The 12021-nt window shown below is 37.9% G+C and overlaps 1 protein-coding gene across 1 annotated transcript in view; it reads right to left on the reverse strand.

Annotated features, from left to right (window-relative positions):
* Positions 1-12021, reverse strand: part of REEP5 (receptor accessory protein 5) — a 43452-nt gene that overhangs the window by 8888 nt on the left and 22543 nt on the right. The window contains exon 3 of the mRNA XM_032626280.1: positions 8489-8627. Within this exon, the coding sequence (XP_032482171.1) occupies positions 8489-8627 (139 nt within the window). The remainder of the gene's footprint in view (positions 1-8488; positions 8628-12021) is intronic.

Below are 12021 nucleotides of genomic sequence, written 5' to 3' on the forward strand. Positions count from 1 at the left end.
CAATTTGCCTGAACCTATATATCTTTGAAATACGTAAATATATATAGCATTGTATTTTTTATATTTACAATTATATAAATTTTAATTTTTATAATTATGTAGTTTATAATTATATATCACTTCCAAATATAGCTTTGAAATGTATAAACTTGAAAGTCAGAATTATATAGATAAATGGACAAAATCCACAATCGATTTTTAACATTTCCATCAGAAATTGATATATCAAAAAACTAGAAATCAGTAAGAATACAAAGCAAAATACACAAAATTTAAAATCTTGATCTAAAGATATACACAGATCTCTCCACCCAACAAACTGGGGACTAAGAATTGTATACTACAGTATATAGAGGTAAGAGAACTGGGCTCAGAAAAACTGGTTCCAATCTTCTTACTAGCTGGGAAAACCTTGTGCAAGTTACTTAATTGCTTAAGTCTCTTTTGACTCTATAAAAAAATATATATATATTAAAAGAAATTTTTAAAAATCTACCTCATACAGATTTTGTAAGAAAATAAGAAACACTTTGAGCATCTAGCATAGTAAGGCTCTGTCCCTCTCCCAAGAATACTGTGTCTTCTACCAACATCCGTGAAACAGTAACAAGCTACCTCATTAGAGCTTTAAACCAGGTAAAATCAAATCCCAGGACCAACATACACCCTTTTTAAACAATTATTTTGTTCTTACCTCTCCTTTTACTACCTGAAATGAAATTCAAAGTCATGACATACTTACATACACAATTAAAAAAAAAAATAGTTTTCTAACTGGAATATAAAGGAAAAAAAAAGTGAAAGTAATTTATAAAAAAACAATGTATTTTAAAATGTAAATATTCAAGCCAAACTATATTAGAAAACAACATAAAATAATAAGTAGAATCAGTGACTATTAACAGCTACAGACAAAATTTTCTCTATGTATTCCCCAAAGGTTGCCTGCTTTCCATATCAGAGAATTCAGCCAAATGCAATTCACTGCCACAATCTCCAAGTTATGATTTCAAGCCAGCCCTCTCTTCACCTCTCCCACCCCTTACGTGCGACAGACTCCAAAACTCATTTACTGAAAATGGGATGTTCAGAGTTAGGAAAGCAAAGGATGGGAAAGCATGGCAGTAGGCAGGGGAAGGGCAAAGATTCAGACTGGCCATCTCGTAGTCTCACTACAGCTGTGTGTGCAACCACCCAAAACTCCAGTGAGCCCGCACAGACACACAGTGGCAAGCAAGACCTTCTGTTACAGGTCCAAGCTCTTAAATGAAGCCAGTTCCTTGAAATATCCTCAGTCTTTAGTGTGTGTGTGTCGCTCCACGTTTACTTTTAGTTTTCCCAGTGACTCTGCTCCAGCACACACTGGACTTGGCCAGCCATCCTTGTGAAGATGTGCCAGAGAAACCTGGTTTTCTGAACTACACATTTGCATTAACCCAAAGTATGGAACTAAGTGTGACTAAGTGTGACTGCAGTTTTCACTGGCTTTAGCTTTAATGTCCTCTGCTTACAGCCAGGTTATTAACAGGCAGACCCTAGAGACCATCTCTCTAGTTGACATTTCCCTGTGGTTTTTAGTATCCAAACATTCATGTTTTCCATCATTTGTTGTTGTTTCTTCCGGCCACACACACAGCATGCGGGATCTTAGTTCCCCAACCAGGGCTGGAACCCACACCCCCTGCAGTGGAAGCGCAGAGTCTTAACCGCTGGACCACCAGGGAAATCCCTCCATCAGTTGCTTATATAGGTAACGCTAATACACACACACACACCTAAAACTTAATAAAACAATTCAGACAAGATGATATACAGGAAAAGGAAAAGTTACATTCTTGACAGAACATCGGAATTCTGTGTGGACATTGTGAAGAGAATGCAGTGTCCAAGGGGATGTGCCATGTACTACTTCAAACAAAGCAATAGTTTCCCACCAACTATATTAACTATTTGGAGCGCAGGAACTATTTGGATTTAGTTTTTAGCATCTAACATCCAATATATTTGTTATTTATACAGGGGCATCTTGCTGTATTAATATTTAGGAAATTGGCATGGAGTTTTAAATTGACATGTAATACATTTTAATTTTTATTATTTAAAATTGTAAGAAATAGTCTCCTGGCTGGTATTCCTACGTAGAATATCTAATTGTCAGGAATGGATTATTGATGTAGACGCACATGCCCAGAGGCCTCAAGGTGAAGTAGAAATGACTCACTGGGTTAAGAATCAGGAGAGTTGGTATCTGTTCTATGACTTTAGGTAAATCAAACAACCTCTCTAAGAATCAATTTTCTCTTCTGCAGGATTTTTAGGAAAGTCACAAATTAAAACACGTACAAGATAGTAGTAGTACTACCAAGTCCTACAGTTCTTACTGTTGTTGAAAAATCTCTGAAATATTACCTGCCTATGCAGATAACAGCCCTTCAGCAACCCAGAAAAGCTGATTCATTCACCTTTTCTGGATGAATTAAGCATGGCTACCAGACAGGACCAGAGCCAAGAGTCTACATTTTTGTACCTCTGCAATGTGATTAATTTTATAGGCTATTCTCCAGGCTGTTTAGTTAGTTCTTTCTGGTACCCTCTAGCTATCGTCTTGAGACAATAAAATAATTACTGCTCTTTACCCACATCGTGAGCATTTTCCAGTTCTCATATGAAGTAACTTTCTTGTATTAAAAATAAAGTTAATTACTATTCAACTCTCAAGGTGATATTCAGCCACCAGCTTTTAAAACTCCCTTTTCTTAATCTATGTAACTACTCTACAGCCGAGGAATACCCTGAGCTACACAGATCTGGCCATCCTTTTAATCAAGCTGCCCTCAAAGTGCCAGCTGACGAAACTTCCAACGGCAAACACAAGCCCACTCAGACACAGAGTTCAGACAAAGAGTCCGGGCATGCCATTTCCACTCAACTCTCGGCACTATTAGCAATGACACACTAAATCCTTAAATTACAAATTACAACAGGCCAGATAATTCTGTCTATGATTCTAATACCGTCACTATTCAATTTTCCCCTAGAAGAGGTATTTCCAAGGTAGGGATATATTTAATATGCACGGTTTGGGACTAGCCTGGTGAGAACTGAGAGTTAATGCCAGAAAAAATGTATTTCAACACTGACTTCCTGGTATGCTGCAATCACTTGATCAAAAACAGAAGCCTTGGGAAGCCTTTGCAACACAGCCACGAGAATAGTAATGGGCTAAAGTTAAAACAGACTGCTCAGCATGCACAAATGAAAGGTAAAAACGAACATGTGAAGGGGAAGATTTTTCTATCTTTTTTGCCTCCTGCAAAGTTAAAAAGAGAAATGTTATGCTCTCTGTCAATGGGTGAAACGATACAGGTGACGGTCTGGATCAGGACTTAAACTTGCCAAAATTTATTCAACATTTATTTCAAAAATAAATCTATAAAATGATTCAAATGAGAGTAAAGATGAGGTGCAAAGATACTCATTGTGGCATTAGTTAAAATAGCAAGATAAATATCCTAAATGTCTATTAACTGGGGAATGAATACATTATCACCTATAATGGATTAGACATTTATGTCAAAGAATATTGAATGAGAAAATACTCATAATATAGTGTTAATTGAAAAAAAGTGAGTTATAGAATCATATATCATATATATCAGTGGTCCCCAGCCTTTTTGCTACCAGGGACCGGTTTCGTGGAAGACGACAATTTTTCCACTGGGGGCGGGGTGTGTGCTTCAGGTGATGACGCAAGCGATGGGGAGCGGCAGATGAAGCTTCACTCGCTCGCCCGCCACTCACCTGCTCTGTGGCCCGGTTCCCAACAGGCCACGGACTGGTGCTGGTCCGTGGCCTGGGGGTTGGGGACCCCTGATATATATGGTTTCAACCATACATAGATGGTTAAGACAATAACAATTGTCTTACATCAAGCAATTTATCTGCACATTAAAAAAGAAAAGGAAGACTACCCTAAGATGATACCAGTGGTAGTCTTCCAAATACTATTTTCTTCCCTATCTAAAACATGCCCCAACACACATGCACACATATACAACACAAATGCAAACAGTATGACAGCAGGGATTTTGTTTTATTCACCAAAATCCCCCTGACCTAGAACAGATTCTGGCACATAGAGGTTCTAAATAAATATCTGCTGAATAAAGAAATACACTACTTTCACAATCGGAGAAAAAATTTATTTTTAAATAAATACATTTATTTTTAAACCTTCCTGTTCAAAGATGGACCTCAGAGCAAAGCCCTGAACAGGCAGGATCCACTTTTTCTAGCTCAATACATTGAACAGTATCTTCTCGACTAACCCTTGATGCCTAATCATTGGTTCCTCTTGTATTCCTGCAATCTTATAGGCTGCTTTAGAAAAATGGGGGGAAAAGGCCAACAATACTAATTCTGCAAAAGATAAAATAGTAAACATGGCCTTAGTTGCAGGTCTCCTTTTCATCCTCCCACACAATCCCCTTGTGATTGTAGCAATGGCGCAGGTAAGATCTATGCTAGTCCTTAAAATGGGATATTCTCCTACACACTCTGCAATTCAGAGACCTTTTCTCAGTCAGTTCACTGAAGCCACTCAGAATACGCCACTAATGCAGGAAGAAGGCATTTTTATTGACAGCATAATCAATTTTCAATCATCTCAAGTATATTATCTATTTGGAACGTATGCGGTAAATTCACTCTCATTCTGGACGCTGTGACATCAAACAGCTGGACACGCACTACTAATGGATGTGCATTTGTTTTACCGTTAGGGAGGCAAATTTGTTGCAAAGCAATTTTTGTAATGTACTTCAAAATCAAATATAAATGACTTGGTGATTATCTTTTATTTTGGATACTTTCTACCTCAAGGGGCCTCCATTAGCAGAGGCGATCAGGAGCAGGCTGAAGTCGGGCTTGTGTTTCGGAAGTCTGAGGTCAGATACTGGTGTGAGTGGTTCTGCTGATGGGATACTGTTCAGGGCAAGCAGTGGGGCCCAAGGCAAAAGGCCAGTTTCCTTCTGTTAGAGACCACAATGTGATGTCACTGCCATCAGATGGATCTTATTAAGGGGTTCACAAATATTTTAAGTTTAAAATATGGACATTCAAATTAAAGATTATAAAATTATTTTTATAAATGCTAAATATCTTTGGATAACAAAAACACACGAAAAATCCAGCAATCTCTGGAATCTTAAATCTTCCCACAGACCAACTATTTTCCCATTTGTTTTGAAGGAAAAATTTTCTGCTGTGTTACAGGCATTCTGTGGTAACAGCATTTAAAATTAAGAGAATATCCATGTTTTCATTTAAACTTTTAAACTATTTAGCTTTTTTTTTTACCATAAGTGGTTTCATACTGTAATATTCTATAATTTTTATAATTAATGAATTATGCAAAATTTCTATATCTACAAATGGATCATTTCATTTCATTTAACTGTATGGATGTACTATTAATTCATTTAACCAGTTACCAGTTGACGGACCCTGCAGGGTTTTTTTTTTTTAATAATTTTTATTTATAACCAAAAATGCTGCAGTAAATGTCCTTATGCAGCTCTCTTATTCGTGGTGAATATTTCCTAGGATGGATGCTTAGAACTGCTAGAGTATCATTTTTCATTTTGACAAGAAACTGGCAAAGCCTCCTTTAAAAAGGCTATTCCAATTTATAGCATTACCACCACACATCCATTTCCTAATATATTCACCAATACCAGATATCCTCAACCTTTTAAATACCTGCCAATGTAATGAGCAAAATATGGTATTTCACTATTTTAACTCACATTTCCCAGATCACTGACTACTCATATTTTCTTCTCTTCTGTGAAATGTCTATTTATAACCTTTGTTCATTTTCTCCTTTTCTTCTTACTTGTAAATGTTTTTATATATTCTGGATATTAATTCCTTATCTGGTGTTAAGTGTTCTAAATACATCCTCCTAGTCTGTCATGATTTTATCTTTGCTTATACTGCCCACTGTCATATAGAAATTGCTGTCTTGTTTCTATACCTCCAAGTTAAAAAACATTCTCCTATACTTTTTCTAAAACAGAGGTTTTGGCATAGAAGTCCTGCCTTGTGAGGCACTAAGGAGAACAGCTAGGGACTAAGTTGCCAGGGCAGTTCCTCCTCAAGCCCTCCTGCTCCAACCCCTAGAGCTGTGAATTCCAACTTAGGAGCACCTGCTTCTAGTGCTGCTGGGGGAGCAAAGGGTGACACCTGCACCTGAAGAGCTGTTTAGTGGGGGAAGGGAATCAACTGTGGCTCTTCTGCCTGGGGGTCCCCACCCTAGGACTCACACACCCCTACCCTGAGCTTATGGACTAGCATGGATCAGGGTGTGGCCTCCTCCATTCTAACACCCGATGGAACAGCTGATACTCCTGGAGGAGAAGGAACTTACAGGCCAAAATAACAAGGTATTTGAAAAGTACAACCAGTTCAAAACAGAGACAACACAATCAACTACAGATTCTATCAGCAGCAGAAATTTTAGAAGTGAATGACCAAGAATTTAAAAACAGCTATACTAAAAGAAATACAGTGACATGAAAGAAGAACAAGAAAACATAGGGAAGAGCCAAGCAAAACTACTAGGTATGAAAAATATAACAACTGAAATAACACAATGTATGGCATAAACAGCAGAATGGAACAAAACTGAAAATTGGAAGATCGGATTGAGAAAATCTCCCAGAAAGAAGGAAAATACAAATAAATATGTTTGAAAAATAGGTAAGGCCAGAGGAAAAGAAAAAATACATCCATAATTAGCAAGAATTAAAAATCAAGGTAATATCAACGTAGTGGCGGCTGCGGGGAAGGAGACCAAAGGATGACAGAGCTTCCGCTATCTAATTTCCTGTAACTACATTTCTTCAGATAGAAAATTTAAAAAGCAAGTAAATAGAAATGTAGACATTAGGACAAATTAAAATAACAATGACACTCAAAATAGGCCTAAATATAGAAATAAGGAAACAATTATTGATTCCGGGGAAACTAAAAAACTGCAGTAACACTGCATGTACATTATATATATACTATATGGCCCAACTAAACAGTGCTTAACAAGTCATAATAATAAAAGCGGTGAAGCCCTATCTAACCAAAATTATCTCTGAGGAAGATGAGGACATCTTTTATTACTATCAAGCCTGCATGTGTGGCAGGGAGGAAGGAGGAAAGAAAGCCAAATCCTTATCTTCTGGTGGGAATCAAGGGCTAACGTGTAGGGACTTCCCTTGGTGGTCCAGTGGTTAAAACTCTGTGCTCCCAATGCAGAGGGCCCAGGTTCTATCCCTTGTCAGGAAACTAGATCCCGCAGATATGCCGCAACTAAGACCTGGCACAGCCAAATAAATAAATAAATAAAAGAGCTAACGTGTAAAACATAAAAATTAAAAGGTAACTAAACAAGGATATTATTTAGAAACAGAGGTAAATGACAAAATAATCTGTCATAAATGAAGGGACAGTGGTTGCTTTTAAGAAAAGGCAATATAAGGGGCAGGAGTGTAGATCATCAAAACTCTTCCAGAGCTATTTGAGTCTTTAAACTATGTCATGTGTAACCCTTACTAAAGCAAATACTTAAGAGTATGAGGGAAAAGAAGAGGACCCAGAATTCATAAGAGCTGGACTCACCACCCTCGGCAGCTTGGGAAGTCTGGGTCGGTGAACCTGAGGAACTATTTACATCCTATGCAACTAACCGGAAGCAAGCCTCTTCCATGGAAGACACCTGAGGAATCAACTGAAGACGGTCTGTCCCATTTAGAGAAAAAGAACCAACCACTCTATCTATCAAAAGATGCAAACTTTTCATTGTCATGTGCCTTGGAGGCCAAGGCTGGAGTTGATACAGGTGCCATTAGGGACGAGTTCAACGTCCTACTCCCTTTCCTCACACAGTAGTAGCCGAGGAGAGTTCTCTGGCAAACAATGCTTGGCAGGGCTGATCCCAGACGACTGCACCTGCCAGAGTTATTAAAATGACTTCCTCAGAGAGCCTGTTTCACGTCTGCTGTTTCCAAACCGATTAAGAAATAAGTATTTTTTTCCAGAAATAATGACTCCAGCACACCACTGTGAGTAACTGATGACTTGGTAAAATTTGCAATGTTGACGCATCAAACACAGACAACAGAGCATGAAGAGAGGATCTTGGCAAAGAGCAATGCTTGTGCTAGTTCACAGTATTTCCATCTTTTATTATTATCAAACACACTGTAAAGACACAATTGCTTTGGCTGTTTCCAAGATAATATACAAAATAAGTTAGACATGTTGAATCCTGTCTTCCTGTTTATTAATCTGAGGCAGAGCCACAGATGTCCAACATTCAAGCATCTGTTCCTATTCCTTGTATATAGGTCCTGAGATGGAGTTTATTTTAGGGGTAGGGAGCAAAGCAAAAACACAGATGGAAGAAAATGGCAGTTCAGGAAAGCCAACGTACCTTCAGCATGTAGTAGAAGGGGAACCATGACAGGAAGAGGTCAGAGAAGAATTCGGCAATGCTGAACACACCATACACTACCCAGTAGGTCAGCCACTGGGTATCATCTTCTTTGTTTGGACTCTCTATCGCTTTAATTCTGAAAGGCAATACAAAAGCAAGTGTATCATGTAGTAAGATCTCAATGAGACATTTTCAAACATTATACTTTCACAGCTGCCCTCCAACACCAACTGAGAAACTCAGGCAAATGTATGCATCATGTCACTAGATGCAAAAGTACAACATGAAAACAGGCAGCAATGTAGAGATGTCAGGACAAGCCATTATAACTAGCTGTTACCAGTTCTCTGGTTACCAGAGAAACCAGCACCAGTTGTCCCCTGGATCTCTACTCTGCTTTAGTCTCCACCAAGGCTCCAGGAAACACCACCAATGACTGGGAACTAGAGTAATCCCCACTCTCAAGTGGGGTCCTGCCACTAGGGATATATCAATAAATCACTTATGTAACTCAGTTCTTATGCACTTTTAATAACTGAAGTACATCATGGTGAGGAGGCTTTCCATAAAAGACCTTCTGGAACATAGTTTAGGCACTGTCCAAAGTTCACAACACACTTCATTACAAAGAGGTGAAAACAAACATCATGGTGTCCATTTGGTTTCGACTGACATTATATGATCCTCAGGCTGTGACCTTTCCTCCTCTTATCGGTTAATATGACTTTCTCAGTATCAACTACTGCTTAAACAAAATTTACTCTGTAAATGAATAGAACTAAATTTAAAATAACCTTCTTTTACTTCTGAATCATAGGAATTTCTTCCAGTCCTGGGAATCCCTTCATTCTAAACCTCAATTCCATAATCTTTTATCCTATCCTGATACATGCCTGGATAATTATTGTAACCGAGCTGGACTACAACAGTAAACTAGAAGAAACCTGAATCTTGTTTAGCCTATGCGATGGGTTAACTATTAAAAATACATTGGCTACTTGGTAACACGGGTTCCCCAAAGAGACAGGCTGATGAATCATGCTGAGTCACCCCCTAAGAAAGCCTCTGAATTAACTGGAAGTAGCTGTGGGTGTAGGTGTGAGTGCCTGCATGAGTGTTTTAAGAAGATGACTGAGCAGGGAAAAGTTATAGCTGAAATGAGATGACTGCTAATGAGGAAAAGGAGAGGAGGGAGTGATTCAATTAATGCTGCTTTGAACATCAAGAATAAACACAGAATCATAAAATGAATTGAAGGCAGCTAATTATAAAATAATGGCTTCTCACATGTGGACTGTGTTTGTGTTTTAGCTTTCCTCAGGTAGAAGGTAGCTGATGTAATAGAAGGCCAAAGGAAAAGCGTAGGCAAGCATGTGAACCAAAGAACTAAAAAATGTATATACCCTTTACACGTAAGGTTTTTTTCCCCTCTGCGCTTTATTTGGTATAGAATATGGTTTACCTATTTATATTTAAGTGAATTTTTAAAGTTATCACTATGGTAAAAACTTGTTTCTTACACATCCGTCCTGGGCAGAGGGGATACATGGTTATATTTCACTTAAGGTCTTAGTTTTGGGAACCAAAGCAGTCCATGACTAACCAGCAAACACACATCTACACACAAATATAAACTGAAACAAACATTTATGAAACCACTGATATTTTCAATTCCATTCTATGTCATTATTATTTTTATTGAAGTATAGTTGATTTACAATGTTGTGTTAGTTTCTGGTGTATAGCAAAGTGATTCAGTTATATATATGTGTATGTATATATACTTTTTAATATTCGTTTCCATTATAATTTATTACAAGACATTGAATGTAGTTCCCTGTGCTATACAGTAGGACCTTGTTGTTTATCTATTTTATATATAATAGTTTGTATCTGCTAATCCCAAACTCCTAATTTATCCCTCCCCACTCCCACTCCCCCTTGGCAACCACAAGTCTGTTCTCTATGTCTGTGTGTCTGTTTCTGTTTTGTAGATAAGTTCATTTGTGTCATATTTTAGATTCCACATATAAGTGATATCATATGGTATTTGTCTTTCTCTGTCTGACTTCACTTAGTATGATAATCTCTAGGTCCATTCATGTTGCTGAAAATGGCATTGTTTCATTCTTTGTTATGGCTGAGTAATATTCCATTGTGTATATAGATAGATATAGATATAGATATATATACACAGACACACACCACATCTTCTTTATCCATTCATCTGTTGATGGATATTTAAGTTGCTTCCATGCTTTGGCTATTGTGAATAGTGCTGCTATGAACACTGGGATATGCGTATCTTTTCCAATTATAGTTTTATCTGGATATATGCCCAAGAGTGGGATGGCTGGATCATATGGCAACTCTATTTTTAGTTTTTTGAGAAATCTCCACACTGTTTTCCATAGTGGCTGCACAATTTACACTCCCACCAACAGTGTAGGAGGGTTCCCTTTTCTCCACACCCTCTCCAGCATTTGTTATTTGTGGACTTTTTAATGATGGCCATCCTGACTGGTATGAGATGGTACCTCATTGTAATTTTGATCTGCGTTTCTCTAATAATTAATAATGTTGAGTATCTTTTCATGTGACTAGTGGCCATCTGTATGTCTTCTTTGGAGAAATGTCTATATAAGGTTCTGCCCATTTTTAATTGGGTTGTTTGTTTTTTTGTTATTGAGTTGTATGAGCTGTTTGTATATTTGGGAAATTAATCCCTTGTCAGTCGTATTGTCTGCAAATATTTTCTCCCATTCTTTAGTCTATCTTTTCATTTTGTTGATGGTTTCCTTTGTTGTGCAAAAGCTTATAAGTTTGATTAGGTCCCATTTGGGTTTTTTTGCTTTAATATTGCCTTGGAAAACTGTTATGTCATTATTATTATTTTTATTTATTTTTTATTTATTTATTTTTGGCTGTGTTGTGTCTTCGTTTCTGTGCGAGGGCTTTCTCTAGTTGTAGCAAGCGGGGGCCACTCTTCATTGCGGTGCGCGGGCCTCTCACTATCGCAGCCTCTCTTGTTGCGGAGCACAGGCTCCAGACGTGCAGGCTCAGTAGTTGTGGCTCACGGGCCTAGTGGCTCCGCGGCATATGGGATCCTCCCAGACCAGGGCTCAAACCTGTGTCCCCTGCATTAGCATGCAGATTCTCACCACTGCGCCACCAGGGAAGCCCCGTTACGTCATTATTTTTAAGATGTTAGTCAAGATCCACAGATTCAAAAACAGAAAAACTACTCTAACAGTTCAAGTTCAGTCTCTTAAGGAATAAGCTCCCTAACTTATCAACAATATGAATTCAAAAGTTTCCATGCTGATACACTTGGAACACTCTATAGTAACACTGAAAAGTAGGAAGAACTCAAAATTGAGCACACATATTGAACACAACTTTGTAGAAAAGCAAGGCCTGGGAAAAAAGACAGGAAAAGATCAGAGTCTCATTAAGGTAAAGAGAATTTTTAAATAGAACTTCTATTATTGAAGCAGTTAATTACTGTTTTAATTAAAAATACCACAATG

This window comes from Phocoena sinus, chromosome 3 (assembly GCF_008692025.1).
Source record: "Phocoena sinus isolate mPhoSin1 chromosome 3, mPhoSin1.pri, whole genome shotgun sequence".
NCBI lineage: Eukaryota > Metazoa > Chordata > Mammalia > Artiodactyla > Phocoenidae > Phocoena > Phocoena sinus.